Below are 27,442 nucleotides of genomic sequence, written 5' to 3' on the forward strand. Positions count from 1 at the left end.
TCTTCAGTTCTGAACGGATGATGAGACACTGAACACTGTCAACAAGGAATTTTGTCCTAATCTTAATTCATTCAGATTGGAGGACTGCAATTTGTCAGAGATCGGCTATTCTTCTCTGGTCTCAGCTCTGAAGTCCAACCCCTCCCACCTGAGACACCTGGACCTGAGCTCCAACAACCTGCAGGATTCAGGAGTGAAGGATCTAAGTGGTTTTCTGGAGAGTCCAGACTGTCGACTGGAGACTCTGAGGTCAGTTCACTGACTGTTACTGTTGTAGATCTGAGATCACTCAGAACTTGAATCATTCACTTTACTTTAATGAAGGAAGGACATTTTAAATTGTTGTTGTCTCTTGTTTCCAGTTGTTTTTCTCTTACACTGAGATTATTCTTCACTTTTAGCTAATTTCTCTCAATCCTCAACAATAATGTCTGTCCACTTAACTTCAACCTTTAAGGGGTGCTGTCACAGATTTTAGACTGGTCTGTAGTTTTAGGCCAGTCTTAATTTTGTTCACATAAGCTGTGTCCCAATTCAGGGACTGCATCCTTCAGAGGTGGCATTTGAAAGCTGATTACGTCACAGCGTCACAACAAGACCTGTTCTAATTTGAAGGCTCCTCCAGATGCGGCTGACAAATCTGGCCCTCTTTTGCCTGTTCTAGGATGCACAGCACCTACCCTTCATGGCCTACCGTATCCCAAGACTCTTTGCATACTGATTGTTGTTAGCCCCCAACATGCTAGCTATCTGAATGTTGGCTCTGCACTGTAGCTTAATGCGTCACCGTTTAATCCAGAGTCTGTGGTCAGTTTATAACGCTTGGGGATTTGCTCCGATGTTTGTTCTGGGAGAAGTGCAGACGAGTCTGTGTGAGCCCCGACCGGGGACCAGCGGCAGCAGCCGCTCTACTGAGCTGATCTGCCGACGGGGCCGACCGTTCTCCTCCAGGAGAAGGAAACGAGCCAAGTAACGTATCCGCACGCTTTTAGAGGTTTACCGCTGGCTGGTTAAATTATTTTTAGGAGATTAATGTTGGTCTAATTGATGAAATTTAACAACTGTGGCAGTGGCATTAGTTTGTTTGAATGAAAAGTGAGCAGGGCTGCCTCTGGGCTACGTACTGAAATCACCACATTTAAATTTTACAATGAACCGATCAGTCTAATAAATTTTATTTTGTTAAGTCGCTCTGGTCGAGGCGGTGTGTTTCACTGCTTCCTTTCTCCTGACTTAAGGTTGTATGGATCGTATCCGATATATTTCTCTAATTTTTGGTGATACCTGCTACGTGCAGGCTCGACCAAAAGCTTCGGAGTACTCGCTTTCCATTATTTTCAGGCACCGCTCTCCACTTCCTGCCCTCCATCTGACATCACCCCGCCCCCATTCGCGTCATCATAACCACGTGACTGAAAACCAGCTATAGCATAAGTGTCGATGTGTGTTTATTATTATTTTTCTCCTTTGTGTGATTTCGCAGGTGTGAATGCGGTGCAGGGGGGAGGGAGGAGGGGGAAGGAGGGAGGGGGATCGGAGAGTGCTCCTGGAGCTCCGCCCATAATCAATTTTTTGAATTTCCAGTTTAGAGCACGTCATCCAAAAAAAAAAGGACTGGACCTTTAAACTTTAATCCAGTTGAGTCCTAAATCAAAGTGTTTAAGGCCCAATCCCATTTCTCTTTTTTACCCCTACCCCTTCCCCTACCCCTTGCCCCTCGCCCCTTGAAACGGAGCTACAAGGGGTAGGGGTAGAAAGTCAACCCCTCCGAATTGGGACACCCCTTCAACAGTCACATACGTCATCACGTAGTCTCACTGGCTTTTACGTAAGCTGATGCGGCGAGCTTTTACCAGAAATCAAATAGCGTGTTCCATATAACTTAATAAAATAAGATAAAACTTAATGCAGACTGATCGGTTTATTGTAAAACATTTATTTACTGATGTAAATGTGGTGATTTCTGTACACAGAGCCCAGAGGCAGCGCTGCCTGCTCCTCTGTCTGGTACATGAAGCATAACTTTTCATCCAAATAAACTAATGCTACTGCCACAATTGTCAGATTTCATCAATAAGACCAACATTTAAATGCTAAAAAGAATTTAACATGCTGGTGGTAAACCTCTAAAAACCCGCGGATAAGTTAATTAACGACCGCCTTCTCTCCCGGCGGGACCGGGACAAGGACGTAATTTGGCCGGCGGAGCAGCGCTGCAGACCGGCTGCTGTCTCTGTGAGGAGCCGCTCCTCCTGGAGCTTCACTTCTCCGAAAAAACGTCGGAGGCGGAGCAAACTTCTAACCCGCCGTCATTTGGGTAAACTAACCGCACATTTGGGACCTAAGTAGTTACTTTCTCGCAAGAAAAAATATTAAAACTTAATAAAGTGACGTAATAACCGCGCTACAGTGAGAAATAAAACAGCTTTTCGTTTTACAGCCACCGCTGCCGGCTGCCGCAAGATGCATTCTGGGAAACTTTTCATACCCCTCCGTTTGGAGTGTGCCTCTGAAAAATCTCCGTTTGGAGGGCTATGTAGCCCTACCCCTTCCCCCTACCCCTCTGTCCTAACGGGGATTGGGACACCCCTACCCCTACACGTGAACGCGCAAAACGGAGGGGTAGGGGTAAGTGGTAGGGCCAAGGGGTGAAATGGGATTGGGCCTAAGTGTTTAGTCCAACATGAATGAATATTGTATTTCTTTTATTCTTTATTCAGTTTGGAGAGCTGTAAATTGTCAGAGATCAGCTGTTCTTCTCTGGCCTCAGCTCTGAAGTCCAACCCCTCCCACCTGAGACACCTGGACCTGAGCTACAACAAACTGCAGGATTCAGGAGTGAAGGATCTGAGTGGTTTTCTGGAGAGTCCAGACTGTAGACTGGAGACGCTTGGGTCAGACAACATGTTTTATTTCAGTGATGAGATTAATGTGCCGTGAAAGTTGCATTATACTGATCCACAATGAAAATTTTAATGGTGATGTCTGTTTTCTTCTAGTACAATCACCGTTTCTCTTAACATTTCACCTCAACTACATAAACACATGTAATGTGTCAGACATTACAGATCACTTATTATCTGTAATCAATTAGGAATGAGGAGTTGACATCGTGACACAGTGCCTTGTTCCACCATTTTGAACTTACTGGTGCCAACCGCTTCTACTGTACTTCTTAGGACAGTCACTTTTTATTGAATATTCGAATATTCGTTCAAACGTGGGGTAAAAAGTTCATATTCGAGAGGTAATGACCTGCTTGAAATATAGGCTGCAGTGTCTGCATAAGCGCATCATACTATCTGAGTTTCACTTGTGATCCAGCAGAGGGCACTCTAAAACTTTTCCATTAGCTTGACCTGTTGCATACCCTCTTGACCTATCAGTAAACTAAGCAAATTACAAGCTGTTGTTTTGATACAAAGATGGAGGACAGTAGCGAGCAGAGACACCCTAAGCGAACAATCACGACACCACCACATCTCAGAAGCAGCGTTTGGAAGTACTTTGGGTTATACACCCAGGACAGCAAAGTCAAAAATAAGGACAAAGCTGTTTGTCGACTTTGTAAGAGGCAGCTGTCTTACATCTCATCAACAACAAATCCACGAGCTCACCTGCTAGCTTACCACCTATCTAAGGCAGCTGAGGCAGAGGCACCACAGTGTACAGCCCCATTTGACAGCGCACACTCAAGCTCAGCAGGCCCCTTACCAGTAGCTCGTAAAAAGTAAGATGCAAGGATATGCGGCCATTGCTGTTGTTTCGGGAGAGGGGTTTCAAGATCTCATGACGGACCTGGAGCCGCAATAAAACATTCCCAGTCGCACCACAATCTCAGCACATATAGCGCAGCTGTATGACACAACACAGGAAAACATAATATTAATTAAAGGACAGAGCACTCACACGGGTGGACATTGCTGGCAACACATGCCTATGTGCCAACACATGCCTAGTCACAGCTCACTGTAATTCAGACTCGTGGGAACTTGACAGTTACGTTTTGTGTGCCAAGGAGCTGTGAGGAAGCCACACAGCTGTACATGTTGCCGAAGGCGTCAGCAGCATGCTGGATGAGTTTGACATCTCCTGTGAAGCGGTTGTCGCTGTGACCACTGAATGTTCTGAACTACATTAACGCCATATGTAATTCATTGCAAGAAAGGAAACCAGTGACTAGTAAAAGACTAGTGACTAGTAAAAGAAATAAAGAAAAAACAAATACTACTTAAGTATTTTAATTTAACATAATTCTTTTTGCAGTTTTGCAGTTACCATATTTATTCATGTTTTCAATGCAGTAAAGCTGAAGATGTCCAGGCACGGGGCAGCAAGATGCAGGAGAGAGACTTTGAGCTTGGAAAGGCAGCACACAATCATGACACAGGTGGACCTGACATGAATGAATGTTGTACTTCTTTTATTCTTTATTCAGATTGAGGAGCTGCAGTTTGTCAGAGATCAGCTGTTCTTCTCTGGCCTCAGCTCTGAAGTCCAACCCCTCCCACCTGAGAGAACTGGACCTGAGCTACAACGACTTGCAGGATTCAGGAGTGAAGGATCTGAGTGGTTTTCTGAAGAGTCCAGACTGTAGACTGGAAACTCTGAGGTTAGTTCACTGACTGTTACTGTTGTAGATCGTCAACCTTCAGGGCCCACTGTCACAAATGGATGAAAGACTGCTCTGTAGTGTTAGGCCAGTCTTCATTTTGTTCACACAGATGATAAATCAGATCTTAAAGTCAGAGCATTTGACTAAAATAAAGACTGACTGGTTTGAAAACCATTATACAAGATGTTGTCACTGCTGTGTTTTTATAGATAGAGATAGACTCTTTATTGTCATTGTGTAAGAACAATCAACCTTCAGGTGGTCTTCAACAGGTACTTCCAACATAAAAAGAACACACCCATTAACTCATTGAGTGCCATTGACGTCTATGGACGTCAATCAAAATCCAACGCTTGAGTGCCATTGACGTCCATAGACGTCAAATGCACTTTTCTGCGGCTGGTAAATGGGGAAGCTGTTGCGCACACTGTGAGTAATTTTGGGGCTTCTGGGATGTGTAGAACGAAGAAGACTGTAGATCAGAGCAAGAAGTGAAGAAGGAGGAGAAGACGAGTGCGATCGGTACAGAGATAACAAAGTCGGAAAAAGTTTCTATTTCTAGAGAAAAACGACGGGCAGAGCCTGGAACAAGTGTAACATGGAGCTGGAGGAAAGCTTAGCTACGGATGCTATTAGCATAGCTCCAGCATGAAGTGATCAGAGGAGGCAGGGAAGGTAAACTCATCTAGATGATCAGCACCAAAATGCCGAAGCGAAAGCGGATCGCGGAGTTTCACCAGTTGCTGTAAACCGACGTGACGACGAACCGAGAGATCAGCGCGGTGCGTCGCTGCCGCGGCCGCGTCCAGCACAGAGGCTGAAGACACCACGACGTCTCCCTCCCTACTTCAGAGACGATGAAGCAGGAGAGGGGAGGGGAGGGGGAGGGGGGCGTAGGAGAGGCTGAGGGGGCAGCAACTGCCACACGAGTGTTGTATTTTAGTTGTTGTTGTTTTGTCTTTTTTTTTGTGTGTGTGGGGGGGGGGGGGGGTGAAAAAACATGTGAAATGAAATTTGTCAGACGTCTTACATGTTTTTGAAGCCAAAATTAAAACGGATAAATCACTATTTTTCTTGAGAGACTCTCTTTCACAAAAATGCATTTTTCTCAGCTTTCTAGAAAAAAAGTGGTCTTTTTGGTGCAAACAGGCTCTATTCAACTTAAGATATATCAAGAATGGAACAAGGTACAAACAAATGTTTTTTTCCCTAGTTAAATAGAGAGTCTCCTCTTTCCTTTGAGCTGTTTGGTGTTTTCAGAGTCATAGTACAAAATATTCTCTGGGTCTTGACATATTACTCAAAATGCCCCAAAACGCTGGCACATGGCACTGACCATTTTATAAAAGGTCTGGCACTCAATGAGTTAACATACTGTACATACAAAGTGCAAACAAAGTATATAAATAACTAGAAAATTTCCTCTGGGGAAATTTTGAAAGGGCCACGGAGCTACTGCCGGTTTTGCCATCTCTGTCAACATGGGAATCAAACCCATGGTCAAGACAGAACTGATCAGACACATGATCATCTTTCTATAAGCACTGATATGGAGGAGCTGTAACCACATTAGGTTACGTGTGTGTGTGTGTGTGTGTGTGTGTGTGTGTGTGTGTGTGTGTGTGTGAGGAGTGCTATGGGGTGAAATCGATATCAAAACAACCGAAAAGACGCGCAGGGACGTGTGTGCACGCATGGTTACTTTGTTACGCGTGCGTGCGTGCGTTGCTACGCGCAGGTTGTATTTCACGTGTGACAAAAGCTGCGTACGTATGAAGCAGCGTGTGCACGTCTGTCAGTCACTGTTTGACAAATTCTGTTACGCGTTCACACACACGTGCGGTCGCAGATTTTGTTGCTGCGCAGCAGGAAGTTGATCTGCACCGTGCGCACCACTCCGCGTAACTTGACGTGTAGTGTAGTTGGCCTTTTCATTTTAGTCAACCAGGGGAGGCAGCAGTGAGCCAGACTTTGCCTGCCGGACGAAAAGAAGAAGAAGAAGGAGGAGAAAAAGGAGAAGGAAAAGGAGAAAGGAAAAGACCCATGAGATAATTATATTATAGACAGGAGGAGGCTCAGTGATGTCATGTCTTTTTATGCTCCATGGTTGACACTGATTCTGCATTGATATTTCAATTTAAACCTTCCTGATGGCTCGACAGTTTTGTTACAGTATCTATATAATTATTAATAAAGTGTAAAAAATAAAAATAAATAAAAACTCGGCCGGGAGTGTGTTGCAGCCTCTGTGCAGCTATTCAGGTGCACAAACCTAACGCACATCTCCAGCTGGGTCCGTGTACGTTTCGTTAGTTTGATTTTTCCTTTAAACCAAACTGTCAGAAAACGAAAGTCAGCTGGTAATTTGGTTTTCCGTTTCAAACCAAAAAAACAAAATTCAGGCTGGTTTTTTGTTTTTTTGTTTTTAAAACGAAAAAACGAGGAAACCAAAATCAAATTACAGTCAAATTTTGATTGCCTTTTCGTTTTTGATCTTAAACAACACATTAACGCCGATGACAGACCGGAAGTGTCGGAACTTAAAAATAAAATCCCAGTGAATTGCGTTATAGCCACAGACTGTAGATGAATGGCCTATAAAATCTTTTTTTTTTCTTTGTAAATGTTGTGTTTTGAGCACATGGATACATTTTCACAGCTGTGTTTATTTTTACACATGAGTGACAAGCTGATCGTTAATTATTTCATCTTCCTCATGTACTACTGCTCTCCTCGCTGCGCTGGGTCTCTGTCTCCGTTGCGCTTCGCTTTGCTTTCCATTCAGTCAGATCATTTTCACAACGTGTTCTGCGGCCCGTCTCCGGTCCCAACCGGGCTCCAGACAGGCTGTCCCTCTCTGAAGCAGAGGGTGATGTCAGCTTCACTCCTGCATTAACGCCGAAGCCTGGAAGTGTCTGAACTTCAAAATAAAAGCCCAGTGAATTGAGTTATAGCCACTGTACTGTAGCCTATATAAATAGCCTATGAAATCGTTTTTTTCTTTGTAAATGTTGTGTTTTGAGCATACGGATACATTTTCACAACTGTGTTTATTTTTACACATTAGCGGCCAAGATCATTAGTTCAAATTCCTCACGTGCCTCGGTCTGTCCGTTGCGCACGCTGCAGCGCTTCGCTCCCAGGTCAATCAGAGCATTTTCACAGCGTGATGAGGTCAGTTTCACTCCAGTCAGTCTTCACAGACAGTCCACAAAGAGCTTCTGAACATTTCCTCCTCAGTTTGTCCCAGGCGGCGGCAGATAGTTTTTAATTTAATTTTTTATATATATATATATATGGCTTGAACGCCATTATATGAGACCAGGCTATTAATTGAATACTGACTGATTGTTTTGTTATTTGAGGAATATAGCTATATTACGATCTGCTGCAGTAACGTTCGCCACCTTGTGGAATAATGCTGCATGGGGCTGGGTCATAGACCAGCTCTTCTCAGAGACTCAATCCGACCCTGAGGTCTCCAACCCTGGGCATATTTGGCAGGTGGCAGCGACCCCTTTATGGTTCTTTTCTACTCTTTTCAATCACATGAGATCCAGTCCCAGACCTCGGCTACAGTCCGGGATCATCAGGCTCCCTTCCCGGCACAGGGCACTCTAATTGGCAGCTTAGATGAGGGGAATCGCCGTGCGTAATGACAGCTCCTCGCCGGTGAAACACAATAAACTGCGCTACTTCTTGCATGTTTGTTTCATGGCATGGTGGAGCCTACACAGAGGTACACAAACAGGTGGATCAGGCTGCAAAGAAGTCAGCTGTGAAAATGATCTGACTGAATGGAAGCAAAGCAAAGCGCTACAGCGCAGCGGAGACAGAGACCCAGCGCAGCGAGGAGAACAGTACATGAGGAAGATGAGTTAACAATCAGCTTGTGTGAAAAAATAAACACAGCTGTGAAAATGTATCCATGTGCTCAAAACACAACATTTACAAAGAAAAAAAAGATAGGCCATTCATCTACAGTCTGTGGCTATAACACGAGTCACTGGGCTTTTATTTTGAAGTTCAGACATTTCCGGTCTGTCATCGGCGTTAATGTGTTGTTTAAGATCAAAAACAAAAAGACAATCAAAATTTGACCGTAATTTGATTTTGGTTTCCTCGTTTTTCCGTTTCAAAACAAAAAAAACCCAAAAAACAACTTTGTTTTTCTGTTATTCTGTTTTAAAACAAAAACAGAATAACGTGGAAAATTAAGTCTTTGACTTTTTTATTGTTTTGTTATTATGATATTTGGAAACTTCACTCCACAGCGGCCAGGTCCCGGAGCAACTCTCTCCACAACCCACGCTTGCGTCTAATGCGTGCGTTCGCTGAAAAACGCATGAATGTTACACGTGGTCACTACGCGTAGTGTGATTACCGGCGTGCAGCAGTCATCACGCGTGAACGTGCGCGTGAACGGGGGGCCATTATAAGTCAATGAGGAAACTACATTACACGTCAGGCGCTGTCTGCTGCACAGGCGTCAAAGCACGCGGGTGTGACACGTCCAGTTGATAGATGCGCACGTAATATGACACGATTGTACCAGCATAGGAGTGCGTGCTTTAGGCCCTTTCACACCGGAGACGTATTTTTCGTGCGAATAATTCGCGCCGAAAATGAGGCACAATTTTTTTTTGGAGCGAGGTCGATTTTTCTGAGCTTTCGCCCGGCAAATAATCATGTGGCGTGAAAAGGAGGTACGTCACAGCCCCCACGTCAGAACACCATGACAGCATTACAAACGAGACCCGCCACAGTCTCTCACAGGAAAAAGAAGTTGTTGTTTCACTGTCTTTGCTCTCATCTCTGCACGTCAGCCCCTCCACCTGCCGTCTCTCTGGGCACACACACACACACACACACACACGGACATGCGGGCGCATGGACACGTGCTTGGCCGCTAATGTAAACAATGTGTGTGTGTGTGTGTGTGTGTGTGTGTGTGTTTGTGTGTGAGCTGCATCCTGTGTCAGTCTGATTTAGCTGTGTCTGTGTTTATAAACATACATACAAACAATTTAAACTAGCGCCAGGTGGATTGTTTATGAAGTTAAAGCAGATATCAGCTTCACGGCCGTTTCGGCTAATGCTGCGTTCAAGGCAGGCTTTTGAAACCGTAAGTTACAGCTTCAAGTCACAACTACGACTTGGTAGCGTTCCAGGTAACCCGTAGCTCGTGTTTTTACCATCCTGTTGTCTGTGAAAGTTCCCTATAACGGCCACTCGTAACTTCCGACCCGTGAACTCGTACCAGATCGAACTGGTATGACTTCACAGGAAGGAAAAACACAAAGTACGAGTTTCTTTGAACGCACCATGAGTTAGCAGCCCCCGCCCTTGTCAGGCATCAATTGGTCCTCGTGCTACGTCACCACATTCACGCGCATCCCTTGGCTGCACACACAGCCCTTCATGCCGTTCTCTCTCCTCATTGGATAACACTTGTATCCCACAAGGAAAATTTTCTCCTCGGGTTACAGCAGAGCAGAGTGACGGAGAGACTCGTGTTTAGGCTGAAATACTTCATGTAAGTGATTGCTGACGGAAAATAGGACTATTTAGGACTTATATTAACAAAAACATTCCACTGATATCTGCTTTAACGAGCTCTGGCCTGAGGATCACAGAGGTTACCACGGCGATAGGGGCCCCCCAGACTGAGACAGACAGAAATGTGGAGAAAAAGAGTGATTTTCTGCCTCTGCACCGGTCTCGCAAAAGGCTTACGGTGACAAAACGGTAACTCCTATCAGAACAAAACACAGATCACGTTGCTCTAAGGACTTCCTGAAAAATTTGGTACGATTTGGTGTTTCTACAGTAAATATTTTGGAGACGCTGGCAGTTTTAAAACATCGGGCCGTTCTGCTTCTCTCAGAAAATCTTTGTATTGGAGTCAATGAGGAGCAGAGACAGACGTGACCGCACTTAGAGGCTGATTCTGTAAATTCTGTAAGTCTCTCTGATATTTTGAGCACATGATGAGAGACAGAACAAGTTTGTCTTACAAATTCTGGAAAAAGTATGTGTGTAGAGTGTAAATTGTGGCCGGGCCGATTGTGGAAAGAGAAAAAATCTGGAGTTTTTCTGGGCTTTCTCCCACTCTAACCGATGATGTCACCCACTCTGACACGAACATTCCGTGCAATACACACCCATTATAATCTCATAATTTCTCCAAAAATGATCATGGTCATTGATCAGGGATTGATCAAAAACTATATGACCTATCAAAACGTCGAGTAATACGACAATACACAAGACTTGTGTCTACTGTTTAAAGTTTAAATGGAGTCTCTAGGTGAAAGTATGCCTGAGCAGTAGACGTTTGTTAAACTCCAATGATTCGTCTTTTTCGCTTTTTTTTTCAATGCAAAATTTTGCCTAGTTTTTCGCGACTTACGTCGCGAAAAATTCGTACACTGTTGAGAAAAGTAATAGCACACCGATCCCAATCAAACCGCACGTTTTGATATATAATTTGTCCTGCAACTCTTCGAGTTGCCCGGTGCGATGGCCCGTGGCCCTAATAAATTATGCAGGGGTAGAGTAGAGCAAAAAATTCACGAGTTGGTATTTCATATCAAATCAAATCAACCTTTATTTATATGGCACTTTTCATACGTTAAGCAACACTAAGTGCCTCACAGAAGCTAAAAACAACAAAGAAAAGTAAGAAAACTCGACCCTCCCTCCCCCACAGAGATACACAAATACACACTCACAGACACTTTATCCTCTGGAGTCGACGGATGCGCCCACGCGTCTAAATCACATGACAGATTTAAGACGATGTAGCAGTAATATTCAACTTGTGTTTCAACTTGTGTCAAAAGTGCAGACCTCAAACTATATATGTTTTTAAATTGTATTGATAGGCCATGTAAAAAGGGAAAGTTGTGGGAGTTACGGCAGCAATAGCGAGGGACAGCGATAGCAATAGAGTTTTGTGACATTTAGTGTATTTTCAGTGTCTGGTTAGTGTGTAAGTGTAGTTAGTGTGTAGTGCAATAGTATTTTTGTTTAGCGTGACAAAACAATGAGGCGGCTGATGAATGTGGGCAGTGGAGCTCTTCTTTGAGCTGTACGGAGCGGAGGGAGATGCGGCGGAGCCAGAGAGTGAGGACTTTGACAAAGAAGTGGATGATCCGTCATTTGTTCTGGAGGAGGAGAGAGAGGAGGAGGAGCCTCCAACGTGTGTGTGGAGTCGGAGATGCGCCCAGAGGACAGGACGGCGAGGCATGCCCACCAGGTCCCGCTCCCCGCTGGCTCAGGCAGCAGAGCCACGCATAAGCTCTGAGCCCTGGAAGACAGAGGAGGATGCTGACACTGCCCCAGCAGTAACCAGGCTAACCACAGAGAACCACAGTCCAAAAAGTATTTTTCTTTTGTCTTTTGCCACAGACACAGTCAGGACCATCTGCAGCAACACCAACAAAAATGCTGCAAAAAAATTAATAATCAGGGAAGAAATAAAAATTTTTGGTTTCCTGATCTATATGTCGTTGGTGTCTCCAATAGGGCTGGGTATCGATTCAAATTTCAAGGGATTTGATTCTGATTCTGATTCTTAAGATTCAGAATAGATTATTTCGATTCAATTCGATCCAATATCGATTTGGGTTAGTGTTACTAAAACCATTTTTTGAGCTGTTACCTGATTGTCTAGTTATGCAACATATTAATTCTAGTATTATATTGACATTTAACAGCAAATTAATGAAGTAGCCTATTGGTAGGTAATGATGGCTATAAGACTGGTGAAAATGGCAAGGACCAATCCCAGAATGTTGATAAACTAGTATTTTACTTCAGCAGGGACTGCTCCGTGAGACTGAAATGAAGACAGCAGTGCTTTCACATCGGTGTCTCCAAACCAGAAACATTTGTAACAACACCAGAAGGTGGACGGAGGACCGAGCCTGCGTGTGTGTGTATGTGGTGTGAGAAGAGAAGAGAAGTTTGTCGTTGTTTTTCATGGTTGGGGCTGACAGTAACTGTACCGTTCCTGGAATAAATGAAGGTTTGTTGAGCAACTCCTCGTCATCCTTTTATCACGTCTGGCCGGATGTTACAATAGTATGTATAATAAAATTGATCTTTGGACGTACAAATCGATCTGTAGGAATTAAAATTAGAATAAATTTCAAATCGGCGGTTCGATCTTTTCAACACAGCACTAGTCTCCAAGACTACTGAGATGAGCAGTGCCAAGCAAGTGAAGCCCATGACACACAAAGACTTCATGGTGGAGCTGATGAGTCATCTTTGTGGCATGGAAACGGCAGGTATTCCCCAGAGCAAGAGGGCCGATCCTGTGGCCATCATCACAGCCAGAGATGCTGGCCACCCTCCCCCCCCCATTTAGGGGCAGTCTGGAGCTCTGCATGTTCCTTTACAGTCAATGGACCCCTGTGCAGCACAACTCAGAGAAACTGTTCAAGAGCTTTATTAGACCAGGTCCAAGAAAGACATTATCCCTGGATCAGGACTGGACCTTTAAACTCTGATCCAGTTCAGCCCTGAATAAAAGTGTTGAAGTCAGTGTGTAGTCCAACATGGAACAGTTTTGACATGAAGAGGTATATGAATGCTGTACTTCTTATCTTTTGTTCAGATTGGAGAACTGCAGTTTGTCGGAGATCAGCTGTTCTTCTCTGGGCTCAGCTCTTAAGTCCAACCCCTCCCACCTGAGAGAACTGGACCTGAGTGACAACGACCTGCAGGATTTAGACCTGAAGGATCTGAGTGATGTCCAGAAAAGTCCAGACTGTAGACTGGATAATCTGAGGTAAGTCAAATCTGTTTACCTCCAGATCAATCAACTCATGAAGGAGTTTTTTCATTGTGTAAATTAGATCCACAACAAGACATTTAAACATATAGACAGGATGCAATAGCTTAAAGGGGAATTGCCGTTTTTTACAATCTGGACCTTATTTCTAGCATAAAATACGATCATTTACTCACCCAGATAACTTTGGTGTCATTACAAGTTGTTCCGACGAAATTAGATCCAGCTGAGAGCCGCGTATATCCGTATGATGTGAGTCTACAGGGCAGCAGAATGCAGCCTCTAAATAACACATTATCTGCAGAGAAACTCGTTCATTTCACCAATATTTTGTTATGATACGCTAGTGCTATTCCCCTCTGAGTCCGAGGTGACCTGTTATCAACATCTGGGGTCTGTAGGTTGACCTACTAACCTCTGACCTGCATGATATCATCTCTGAGTGCGGCATGGCGTGGCACGGCTTGTTTACCTGAAAGTTTTCTCTCTTTTTTTGCCTTTTTATTTTGATAGCACACAGTATAGATAGACAGGAAAGGGGGAGGCAGAGAGTGGGGGAATGACACGCAGGAAAGGTCAGCCTGACGCAGGATTCGAACCGGGGACGCCTGCATCGAGGACTGTAGCCTCTACATGGGGCAGCCGCCTTAAACACTGCGCCACGCACCGTGTTTACCTGAAAGTTGATACTGCTAATGTTATGGTTCGTTTCTGCGGGGTCCAGTGTGGCATTCCAAAGGTGCGCCATTCCGAACATTTACTTTAATGTTTTGTAACGCCGGCTCTTAATTATTTTAGTAAAAGGGGCGCCATTCCGAACCTGAAAAAAGGTCTGCCATTTCGAAAGGTAGTAAGTGAATGTACTGGGTGTGTTTGCCGACGTAGTAGTACAGTGGGTAGAGCAGCCGCTCTCAGTATGGGTGACTGGGGATCAACTCCCGGAAAGGCTACACTTAGGTACTTTTTTTGTCTTGTATTTTAGCCCACAAGTTGTACAGCTGGCTGGGGACACACCGGACGCAGAAGCGCCGCAAATAGTCGCGAAGTGCCGAGAAGCGGACCCAGTTTCTTTGTGGCACAAATGTTAACCGTCGGAATGGGAGTCGCCCCCCATTTCGTGCATGTTTCCGACTTGTCAGAACAAAATGAGCAGCTGGACAAAGTTCAGCTTCCACAGGCTTCCTATCTGCAACCTGGATTTACTAAAGCTCGGGCTAGTTGCGCTCAAAATGAACCCTGCCGAAGTGGAATCATTATTATCAGAATGAGTCGTGCAGCACTCAGAGATGACATAATCCAGGTCAAATCCAAAATTAAATAAATTATTAAAACTAGAGATGCACAATAACAGTCAGTACAGATAGTTATCGACCCAATATTGGCTGATAAATATCAACCAAAATACACAGATAGTCTTATAATTACTGTACATTTTTTGCCGATTACTAAAGCCAATTCTAATTAGCCAAAATTGCCTTGATTTCACTCATTTTCAGTCCCCAAGTTGATTTGAAACAATAACAAATGACAATAACAAACTGGTCTTGTTTTTGTTGTGATTACAGTAGTGATGTTGGTTGTATTATTTGGTTAAGTCAGGGGCAGAGCTATAATGTTAAATTCATCTTTACTCACTACAACTTAGTCTTCCTTGGGCCGGTGCATATTCTCATTTGCCCAGGTCATAGTATTTCAAAGGAGGTTAAATCGAAAGCAACTGGACTTAGTTATTTGTCTAGGAAGACGTTTCACCTCTCATCCAAGAGGCTTCATCAGTTCTTGTACGCATCTGACCAGGCTGGGACTGGTCCAACTATCTGGTGTGGAGACTCACTATTTAACCTCTTGTGTGGGCGTTCACAAGGGTGATGATGTCACTGGTTCCCTTTTGTGCTCCAAGTGCCAACGACAGTCGTTTAAATGACTGCCTTTGATGGAAGGTTGGTTTCGACTTCGTTAGTCGTCAGTCATTCAAACGACTGTCGTTGGCACTTGGAGCACAAAAGGGAACCAGTGACATCATCACCCTTGTGAACGCCCACACAAGAGGTTAAATAGTGAGTCTCCACACCAGATAGTTGGACCAGTCCCAGCCTGGTCAGATGCTACATGAACTGATGAAGCCTCTTGGATGAGAGGTGAAACGTCTTCCTAGACAAATAACTAAGTCCAGTTGCTTTCAATTTAACCTCCTTTGAAATTAGTCTTCCTTAACTTCCTATTTATAACGTTATCGGTTATCAGTTATGAGAAGCAGACAGTTATTGGTTAGAGTTGCTGCACACTGAAATCAAATACAGCAATATAGTGTGAAAAGGCGTGAAGGCTCTACAAAATGTTACAGGAAACAACAGCACCCTCACTACAGGCGAATGTCCACTCACTGAACTACTGACTAACAACACCTAACACATCTGGTCCGAACAGACTAAAGAGTCTGCCATTCATCACCTCTCCTCTGTGTGTATGTGTGTGTAGGTGGAGGTTGAACCAGAACTTCTCCATCATTGGCTGACAGAGGAATTAGAAGAAGGGGAATTCCGACAACATCGCCAAAGGAAGGAAACCAAATCCACCTAGAAAGCTAGGCTTAAAATAGTCCAGTACCATCTCAAAACTGAGTCTCAAGTGTTTCCACTAATGCAGACTGCTAATCCAGACTGAACTAATCCAGGCTAACTCAAGACAGACTATGAGAAACTAAAACCAAGGGATGAATGAAAAAAATAATCAAATGAATCACAACGAGTGGAGAGGTAGAGTTGGGCGGCTGAACAATTGCTGCTGATGGAGCTGTATGAAGAATGTTAAGATGTTATTACTAACGATGAAACAACTTTCTAAGTAACACACAATTTAAGACAACGTATAGATAGGGTAAACCTTTTTTTTAATTACACGGCTCTATTGAATGTTGCATTCCAATGATTCTTTGATATTTCTAATATTTATTTACATTCTGATTTTGCATTTTGCATTCCATTGCACAGTCCATTATTTCTGTATAACAGACCATTGCTAAGTAAAACACACCGTTGCTAGGGACTCCACTCTGATCAGCGGAGCACAGAAAAGAGAAACTATGCGGGATATTTACCTTATGTTTCATTTTTACCATCATTAAACAGCTTCGGGCTAATTGTGATGTTAGATAAATGACAAGCTTGTTACAGAGAGAGTGGAGGCTCCTTCCACGTCGTGGCTGAACACACAGCTCTCCTCTTGTTTCTGTGGCACCACAAGTCCGTGACACAAACGCGCATCGTAAACCGTTATCTTTTGTTTATGACAGATACTAAGACATCCTTCATCAAAGCCCATACATTCTATGATCGTACTGTAGCTGTGCCTAGGTACTCAAGACAGCGCTCACAACCAGAACGTCACATGACTGAAATCCATCTATAGTGCGGGAGCCTAAGTGTATTTTATATGCCTCTATATGCTTTTGATTGTGGGTGGTTGATATACAAGCCGGAAAAAAGTTTTTTTTGTTTTTAAAAACATCAAATATTATCCCTGAAAATTACTTTTTTGTGTTGTCATGACTCTTAACTTTACAAATATATATGTGTTCTTGAAGATTTTGCATCTAAATAAGCATTTTTTCAGCAATTTGCTGTATCAGTGCCTTAAAGGGACAACGAGGAGTTATTTGGTTATAAAAGAGTCTCATATTAATGTGGATGAATCGTTACCCACACTTGTTAGTGGGTCCATTTTTGATAAATATATCGTTTTGTCTTTATAGTTATTTTGATATTATTATTAGTGGTCAACTCGCCCAGCATTTCCTACTTTTGGTTTCCCGGATGCTGCCCGGCGGGTCGTGGGAATAATGCTGCCGAATATCCATTTATGGTCGGAACTACGGCGGTATCTGATCGTCTTCGAACCTCCGACTTTTATTCTTGATGAATGAAAACATTCTTGGTAAATGTTTTCGCTTTCGTCCGTCTTCCGCCGGTCCAAGAATTTCACCGTGCGTGCGGTGTGAAAATTCGCTATATTTTGGATTATTTTTCTAAAATAATCTTGCAAAGGAGGACACCCCAATCTTTCAAGATATTTTAGAATAATTCTGTTAAGCCTTGTAATAACTCTTAGCACAATGCTTGAGACTCTTGCTGGTTCTGTTTTCCTTGTGTTAAATGGATATTTTCACAATTTATCACTAACAAACTACTCCATTAAGTCACTGTGGTGGCAAAAATTTGTTCTCTTTGTTCAATGAAGAATTAAAAAGAAAAGCTTCACACGTTGGCTGTCTTTCTTGAGTTTTAATAAACATTCATGAATGGAGTCACACACGTACAACTGAACAGCACACGGTCAGTGGGTGCGTGAACTGAAGATGTTCTCAGGCTCACCATCTTTATGGTTCCCAAACACATACCAATAGACAAAATACGGCACCTCCGGTGATTCTGCCTAGCCTCACCACCAGGACACAACAATCCCTTGTAAATTTCCACAGGACACTCTATCGTGGGAGCCTCTCTGGCTCTCACCCTTTAACCTGTCCTGAGTGAAACTCTCTGCTGTCTGTCTTCAAAGGGATTAACTAAGTACCACACATCACAATCATGATACAACACTTGTAAAATATGGGTTGACATCCAAATTTTCCATTACATCACCAAATCTATGAAGGTCCATTTGTTTGGAGCGACCTAGTTGCTTTGATTGCTGTAGCCTATTGTATATTTAGAGAAATCCTACAAGATTTGTGTGACTTGGTGGGAGTATAGCTTTTGTTTTTAATTTATCATTCCCAATTGACATTCTGGCATATATTTCGGTTATTTTGTTGCTCTGTATTAGTTTAATACAATCCAAAGTTTAATACATAGAGATAGAACTCTTATTTTTGAAACCAAAGCTTTTATTTTGAAATGTAGTTGTGCCATCACGTGTGTAAGGGAGCAATGAGCAGGCAAGAATCAAGTCAAATCAAATGCACATGTGCTGCCTCCAGCTAAGGTAATGGATCAAAGTTATTTACCTACTTAAGACCAGGGACCAAAGATAATTTCCTACCCTGTATACAGCACGAAGCCAGTAGAATTTATGTTTTTTGTCTTCATTTTACTTCGACAATTTGTTTTCCATGCTGTAGCATTGCTTTTACTTTGCTTATGTTGACATCATACTGTGTCAGTAGTTTTCACAGTGGATTTGGAGAGAGAAAGCTTCAAATAATCCAACTGTAAGAAAGCCATTTGAGAGAATTACATGTTTGAAAGTTTGAAAATGCATTAGCTCTTCCTTAGAAGAGTTTGGGGAAGGGGTGGTCAGAACACTTAAAACTGTGTGCCTCTGGCTGTGAGATAACATACTAAAACACACAGTGTTACAGGTTTCACTGACTGAATTCCCAAAGAGTGTTTGTGTGGACAAAGACGAGGATGAAACAGAGTCTCCAGGATCCATCTGTCCGTGCATGAGGAGTGACAGGTCAAAAGTAGAACCTCTAAATTTCAGTCGTGGACCTGGACCCTCAGAGTCACAGTAAGAGACCTGCTACAAACCTGTGAACCTCCAAACTGTCTCTGTAACAGAGTTTAGTTTAGTGTTCGAACTGCTGCAGTAAACTTCACTAGAATAGGAAATTATTTCTCCCTGGTTCTTCTGCCATACCAGTGTTGATACTGACTTGTTTGTTGTGATATGATCAAAGATCATATTAGTCCTGCAGCTGATGGTGGTTACAGATTAACAGAGGTCAGTGGTAGTGAAGGGGAGAAACAGGAGGGGCCTGACTCCCCACTGTAACACAATACGACATATGTGAGAAAATCATGGCATGGATATAAAGCTGTGCTGCTTTGATTTGTACAGTTTGTTGTCTAATTAGTTTGAAGCAATTTAATTTGGTTTTTATTGTTTTTGATATCTTTTTATTTATTTTTTACATGTTTGTCAAATTTGAGTCTGGAATCCTCACACATTGCTATCTTAAATGTAAATAGGAAGCAAACCAACTAAAACAGAGGTCTCAAACTCAAATGAGCTGGGGGCCACTGCTGGCACTGTCATCCCAGTGGGGGGCCACTTTGAGTATAAAAAAAAATCACAAATATTTCTGAAAACAGGGTTTATTTTCAAATATTGTATGATAATTAGGGCTGTCAAACGATTAAAATTTTTAATCGCGATTAATCTCAAAATTTCCTGAGTTAATCGCAACTTTTTCTTTTTTGCTTGAAATACCAGCAATGTGAATGGAAAGCATAAGAAACACTCAGATCTGGGTGTTTCTTATGCTTTCCATGCTTTCCAAATACCATTTTAATGGTAGGCCTATTTAATTGTTGGAGCCAGTTAGCATTGGAGACATCACATTATCACTATCATTATCATTATTATTATTATTGTGCTTCCACAATAAAGCACTTGAAACGCTTCGCTGTGTTGTATCCGTGGTAGTGAACAAACGGCAGCACAGATCCATTAATGTAAATAGACGTGATCACGGTTTGAGGTCGGACCATTTCCTGCTCAAGCACTGAGCTCCAGCTTCACCTCAGCACATTGAAAATAATTAACTGTTACTGAAATACAAATGAAGCAGCAATAGAAATGATTTTTTTACGGTTCAGTGGAATCGGCACAATCAACTCAACCCGACTGATTTATGATGGAAGATTAATTAACGGTTCTCATTTTGAAGCTGATTGTACGTGAATGCATGATGTGCCTCATGTTGTTTTTGTTTTTTTTGCCTTGTCCGATCTGTGCAGCTACGTCGTAGTTCGTCCTGTCAGTCCAAGTTCACGCAGCGACTTTGTGCCAACGAACCATGAACAAACCTCACCTCTGCTGTCGTTCCTCTCTCTCCGGCCCTCAGTGTCCTTACGCCTAAATTCCACTGGATGCGGAACGGCTGCAGATCCGCTCCGGTACGGCGGCGGAGCCGTTACGTATTAATTATAATCACCGTGTGAGCGTCCACCGACTCCGGGTCCGCTGCGTCGTGGGTCCGGAACGGCACCGGCATCCGTCAGCCCTCGCAAAAGATACGCAGAGCTTCTATTTTTGCCGGACGCCGGAGCACGGCGCATCAATTAACACAGAGCAGGTCGTGTATGACAGGAAATCGTGGGCAAAATACAAAATAAAACACCTGGTTAATTTTCAAAATAAAATACACCATGTTTACAGCGGAGCATATTTCCTGCTTTACACCTTGAAAACGTTGTAATGTGCAGCGACCGGCCTGAAGTCAGCAGCTCGGAGGTTTTCAGACATCATTTCACTCCGTTTACACCATGGACAAGGAGATAGTGATTGTAAAATCAAGTCAGGTCAGCACCAAGTTGTTTCTCTACTCCTCTGGATTAAATTAATTGTTTTTGATTTTGTGGTTCACTTTATGGAAACTACAACCCGCTTTATCGCGAGATCACGTGTTCCCGCTGTGCGGCGGAGCCGCAACAATCAACATCACGGACGGAACCGGTGTAAGTTGACGGAGTCGGAGTACGCAGCCGTTCCGTAGCGGACCCGTTTCGGAATCGTTCCGCATCCAGTGGAATCCCGGCGTTACTGTGTCACAGGCAGCCAATGTAAAGTGACTTCGTCGCCGCCGTCGGCGTAGTAACGAGCCTCTCTGATCAGACCTCACAGCTCCGACACGCTCCCATTATGATGAAGATGATGATGATGTGTGTTGTTGTTGTTGTTTGCAATGGCACTCGGCAGTATGTGTTCATACTGGAATAAATTATAAACCACAGGAACAAACTGGTTCTTTTTTTTTGTCAACTGCACAGTTTCTGGGTCAATGACGTGATGCAACCCTAATGTCATGTGGGGTAACTGGTATTTTTTCATAAAAATCTATATACGATACAGTCTACAGGAAATATCTCTAGACTCAAATGTGGAAAAAATATAATTCATTTTGCTATGCAACATGAGGTTTCTTGACAAATTTTTACAATTTGTGACATTATTTAGAATCAGAATCAGAAAAAAAAACTTAATTGTCTATTGCAAAAACGCAATAAAAAATTGGCTTTGACATGGCAGAAAATATATATTTTTTAAGTACACTTAAATCAACTAAAGGTGGATCAGTTATCTAATATTTATTATTCTTTAGTGGTGACACCATTTAGTCTTACTTTTGTTAAAAATTGTTTAACAAATCTGATGCTATATTATCCAGTTGGGTGACAATACTCAAGACAAGTTTATTTTATTTAGGCTATAATACTTATTTGCTCCGAATGACCCATCACCATGTGTAACAGCAGGGAAAAAACAAATTGTTTTCAACTTGACATTCGATGACTTTTCCTTGAGTGAACATCACCTCAATATTTTTCACATTTACACAGCACCTGTTGAAAAAAATCATCATGACAAATTTGGAGCATTTTCATAAATATGGAAACAATTGTTAAAGGATGAATGAGGTCAACCTGTGTGTCAACATAGGGCTGATAATCTGTGAGTGTTAAGGTGAGGCTACATCCACAATAACAATAGCTATACTTTAATAATGAAAACAATTATGACAGTTATGTTGTAATGAAAATGAATGTTGTCCACTAGTTAAATGCAGTCTCTCTGCACTGTAAAAGGGGAATATTCAGACATTCATAAAGTGTATGATGAATGACAGGTTGTTTCTTCATGCAGAATAGATTTGGGGATTTTTTCCATATAGGGGTAATACCACGAATTGCCCATCGGGTGGCGTCATTCTACCTTTATCAAGTCACTTCCCTATCCTGTTAAAATATTTTTAATAAAACATTATTTCTATGAAGCCAGATAAAAGGTAGGAGTTTATCTCCTTGTTACAATACATTAGTTGTCATTTTAAATATGGCATTGGGATAACAACTAATTTGAACAACAGTCAGTGAACAACACAAACGTACAGTCATGTGATTTCTTGTAAATGCAGTGAAGGAGGAGTAGGAGGAGCAGAAGCCAGCCACCTTGTCAACAGGTACAGACGTGAAAGTCAAAGTGAAAGTATTTAGTTCAGACGCCATTTTACAGTAAATGAAGCAGAAGGAGAGAAACTGAAGTCTGAGGCAGGTGAGTGTTAACACACCACAATTATTATTATTATTAGTTATTATTGAAGTGTGAGAGTGTGTCAGTCTGCCCCTGTTGACTGTGGAGGGAAGAAGAGTAAGTGAACTTAAGTCCACAGAGACACTGAGAGAAAAAGGAAGAAACAACACGAGCTGATGAAGAGGGGGGGACACTTCAAATACAAAAGTAGTAACCAGACTGTAGTTTCAAACTATTTGGGTATTCTTCGTAGTTTACCTGAATGCACCTGACGTGACGTGACATAACGCTGACACGAATATTTATTTTTAACACGTCCATCTTCAAATGTATTAATCTGATCGACTGTCCATGTCCATTAGTTTGTTACACAGGAAATATTTGTTCATGGAAAAAGAGGACATCAGGTCCAGATGTGGAAATCTCTCTCTCTGACATCACAGATGACCTGTTGATCATTTTTCAGTCGGTTTGTCAATATTGTTGTTTTCCCTCAAGTCCAAGGATCATGTGCAGAGGTAGCTCCTGTCCTGGCAGCACTGTTTTACAGTTTGATTCTCTGTCTCAGGCTGGTGTTAAGCTCAGATCAAAGTTGGTTTGGGGAATGAGGAGCTACACATGCACCTGCACTTTCTCCAACTAACTGCAAGTGGCGCACTTTATTTTTTAATGTAAACTTGTTTTTTATTTATTTTTTTATATCTTTTATTTTTTATTTTACTTAACAAAACTGCTGCTGTCTCTTTTTATAACTATTGTCTTGTTTTAAATGTGTCTCCCTTTTATTTTGCAAACAACATAACAGGGAGAACGGCTTCTCGCTCCCATGTTAAATACAGTTTTTTTCATGAAAGTTACAATAAATTGATTTGAATTGAATTTAATTGAATTCAGTGTGTGATGATGACAAATGTTGTGTATTAACACAAGGTGTGACCGTAAAGGGATAGTTCAACATTTTGGCAAATTGGCCCATTGCCACAATCCCTATAGTCATAGCAGTAGGTTTGTTACCTTTATTTGTTGGTGCAAGCTATTTTTAGAATGGCAGAGCAGAGCGGTGAGCTGCTCAGAGCTACGCTACGGAGGCTCATGGGATTTCTTGGCTTCCTTCATCAAACACATCAAATACACAATCCAAAAAATCCAAAACGCTCTCGTGGACAAGTTGTGACCTGCACATTCACCACACTATGAGATAATAATGCAACTTTACGAGACAGAGTTGTTTTCAAGGTAAATACAGAGACTGCTTGCTGATAAACTGTCCCTGAAGGCAACGTGCATCAGCGGTTTTGCATGAATTTACCTCTAAAATAACTCTGTCTGGTAACGTTGTGTTATTATCTCATAGCGTGGTGAATGTGCAGGTCACAACTTGTCCACCAGAGCGTTTTGGAGTTGTTGGATTGTGTATTTGATGAGTTTGATGAGGGAAACCAAGAAATCCCATGAGCCTCCGTAGCATAGCTCTGAGCAGCTCGCAGCTCTGCTCCACCGTTCTAAAAATAGCTTGCACCAACAATTAAAGGTAACGAACCTACTGCTATGACTATAGGGATTATGGCAATGGGCCAGTTTGCCAAAATGGTGAACTATCCCTTTAAACCACAGTGACTGTGATCGAGTCCTTATGAGGTCACAACAAAGTCACACTGTTATAAATGACAGTGTTGCTTATTGAGATTCATCTTAACTCACCAGGTCAATTTTGTCATACTGTATACACTGCAGGTGTGTGTGAGTGTCTGTGTGTGTTATCTCAGCATCAGTGTTGTTGGTCTCTCTCTCAGACTGACTGAAGTCCTGAAGATGAGTGTTTGTGTGGATGAAGACAAGGACGGATCAGGGTCTCCAGGATCCATCTGTCCATCTCTGGAGAGTGACAGGTCCAGAAAAAATGTTCCAAACTTCAATCCTGAACCTGGAACTTCAGAGTCACAGTAAGAGACAATTAGTCAGATGTGTAGAAAACAACAGCAGGGATTGTAGCCAATAACACTAAATGCTGAGGGTAACTTGGTTATAGGCTCACATCTCTTCTTGGCCAGTAGCGTTGTTAACACTACAAAGATCATGTGACCACTGTCTTCCAGTGTTGGGAGTGGGACCAGTGATCTGTTATAGTAACTGTAGTCACTGGAAAGACACTGATGTGGCTACAAACCACTCAAGAAACAGGGAGAAAATGTGTTGGTCAGATGAAGCCTGCAGCAGATGTGTTGTTTGCTCTAGTCACAATAATCAGAAACACATAGGCTGAACTCAAGAGACAGAATCAACATGGAAAAAAAGAGTAGACACATCAGCAGCCGTTTGTTTTTGTCCTCCAATCAGAGCACAGATGTGGACCTGTGACTGTGACATGTTAGTGATACAGAAATGTCTTCACAGAGAGAAGAGGAGTGGTGTCTCTGTGGACGAGCGGCTGTCCTGCTGTGGTCTCTGTCAGGACATCCTGAAGGATCCAGTCTCCACCAGCTGTGGACACCGGTTCTGCAGACAGTGCTTCACCTCAGACTGGGACCAGTCTGGTTCTTCAGGACCCCCCTCCTGTCCCCAGTGTGGACAAAGACCCAGAAAAAGAGGTGGACATCAGGCCAATCGGAGCAGCTCTGTACAAAGTGAGACTGAACATCTGTCTGCTGATGTGGTCATATCTGAAACCAGGACCTGTTGTTTTCTCCACAGTCATTGTTCCATCACACAGCACTGACATTTAAGATGATGATTCAAACCTTCTCTTTGTTGTCTGTAGTTTTTCTGTAGCTGATGAAAATAATCAGTTCAGATTGTCAGACTCTCTGTCTTCAGTCTGACTCTGTTTCTTCTCTCTCAGCAGATCTTGGTCTGCAGGAGGTTTTAGATCAACATAAGATCAGTCTGAGGAGAAGATGTGAGCGAGTGACTGAAGGAACTGAGGGAACAGGAGGTAGAACAGGAAGTGGAACAGGAAGTGAAACCCTCCTGAACAGGATCTACACTGAGCTCTACATCACAGAGGGACAGAGTGAAGAGGTTAATACCCAACATGAGGTGAGACAGCTGGAGACAACGTCCAAGAAGAAGACCCTCCATGACACTCCAATCAAGTGCAACGACATCTTTAAAGACTTACCTGTCCAACAGAGAGAGGACGTCTCTGCGGTCTCACCTGTCCAACAGAGAGAGGACGTCTCTACAGTCTCACCTGTCCATAAGAGACCCATCAGAGTGGTCTCGAAAAACGTATTTGTTCAAACTGGACACAAAATCTCCAAATGGTTACATTCACAAAAGAGACACAAGATCTCTAAAATCTTACCTGTCCAACAGAGAGAGAACGTCTCTACAGTCTCACCTGTCCAACAGAGAGAAGATGTCTCTACAGTCTCACCTGTCCAACAGAGACCCATCAGACTGGTTCTGACCAACGGCGTTGCTGGTGTTGGAAAAACCTTCTCGGTGCAGAAGTTCACTCTGGACTGGGCAGAGGGCTTGGAGAACCAAGATGTCAGTCTGCTGGTTCTGCTTTCATTCAGGGAGCTGAACCTGATCAGAGATCAGCAGTTCAGTCTTCTCAGGCTGCTCCATGTTTTCCATCCAACATTACAGAAGGTCACAGCAGAGCAGCTGGCTGTCTGTAAACTTCTCTTCATCTTTGATGGCCTGGATGAAAGCCGACTGTCACTGGACTTCAACAACAGGGAGGTTGTGTCTGACGTCACACAGACGTCATCAGTCAACGTGCTGCTGACAAACCTCATCCAGGGGAATCTGCTTCCCTCGGCTCTGGTCTGGATCACCTCCAGACCTGCAGCAGCCAATCAGATCCCTCCTTCATGTGTTGACAGGGTAACAGAGGTTCGAGGCTTCACTGATGTCCAGATGGAGGAGTACTTCAGGAGGAGGTCCAGTGATGAAGATCTGTCCAGAAGAATCATCTCACACATCCAGACGTCCAGGACCCTCCACATCATGTGTCAAGTCCCGGTCTTCTGCTGGATCAGTGCTACAGTTCTGGAGCACATGTTGACCACAGACCAGAGAGGAGAGCTGCCCAAGACCACGACTGACCTGTTCTCACACTTCCTGCTGGTCCAGACAAAGAGGAAGAGGAACAAGTACGGTGAAGGACATGAGATGAGTCCACAGGAGCTGATGGAGGCTGACAGGGAAGTTCTTCTGAAGCTGGGGAGGCTGGCGTTTGAACAGCTGGAGAAAGGAAACATGATGTTCTACCAAGAAGACCTGGAGCAGTGTGGTCTGGATGTCACAGAGGCCTTGGTGAACTCAGGACTCTGCACTGAGATGTTCAAAAGAGAGAGTGTGATCTTCAAGAAAACAGTCTACTGCTTTGTTCATCTGAGTGTTCAGGAGTTTCTGGCTGCAGTCTACATGTTCCACTGTTTCACCAACAAGAACACACAGGTCCTGGAGAACTTCCTGGGAAAACAAGATCATGATTTAACCCTGGATGACTTCCTGCGGAGAGCCTTGAAGAAATCCCTCAGGAGTGAAAATGGTCACCTGGATCTGTTTGTTCGCTTCCTTCATGGCCTCTCTCTGGAGTCCAACCAGAGGCTGTTAGGAGGTCTGCTTAGTCAGACAGACAACAGTCCAGAAACCATCCAGAGAACCATCAACAACCTGAAGGAGATGAACAGTGATGAAGTCTCTCCTGACAGAAGCATCAACATCTTCCACTGTCTGACGGAGATGAAGGACCAGTCAGTTCATCAGGAGATCCAACAGTTCCTGGAGTCAGAGAACAGATCAGAGAAGAAACTCTATGAGATCCAGTGTTCAGCTCTGGCCTACATGCTGCAGATGTCAGAGCAGGTTCTGGACGAGTTGGACCTGGAGAAGTACAAAGCATCAAAGGAGGGAAGACTGAGACTGGTCCCAGCTGTGAGGAACTGCCAGAAGGCTCGGTGAGTCCAGACATGATCATTATAAATATTGATATATCAGATATCAGTGGATCAGATCAGTAGTTTAGTTAAGTT

At 43.2% G+C, this 27,442-nt stretch overlaps 1 protein-coding gene across 1 annotated transcript in view; it reads left to right on the top strand.

Annotated features, from left to right (window-relative positions):
* The window catches only part of LOC310984644 (protein NLRC3-like), a 101,315-nt gene that overhangs the window by 35,194 nt on the left and 38,679 nt on the right, over positions 1–27,442 (top strand). Inside the window, exons 7-10 of the mRNA XM_083969904.1 lie at positions 76–249; positions 2,721–2,894; positions 4,439–4,612; positions 13,242–13,415. Coding sequence (XP_083826030.1) covers positions 76–249; positions 2,721–2,894; positions 4,439–4,612; positions 13,242–13,415 — 696 coding nt within the window. The remainder of the gene's footprint in view (positions 1–75; positions 250–2,720; positions 2,895–4,438; positions 4,613–13,241; positions 13,416–27,442) is intronic.

The sequence above is a fragment of the Trachurus trachurus genome, assembly GCF_905171665.1.
Source record: "Trachurus trachurus genome assembly, chromosome: 1".
Classification (NCBI taxonomy): Eukaryota; Metazoa; Chordata; class Actinopteri; order Carangiformes; family Carangidae; genus Trachurus; species Trachurus trachurus.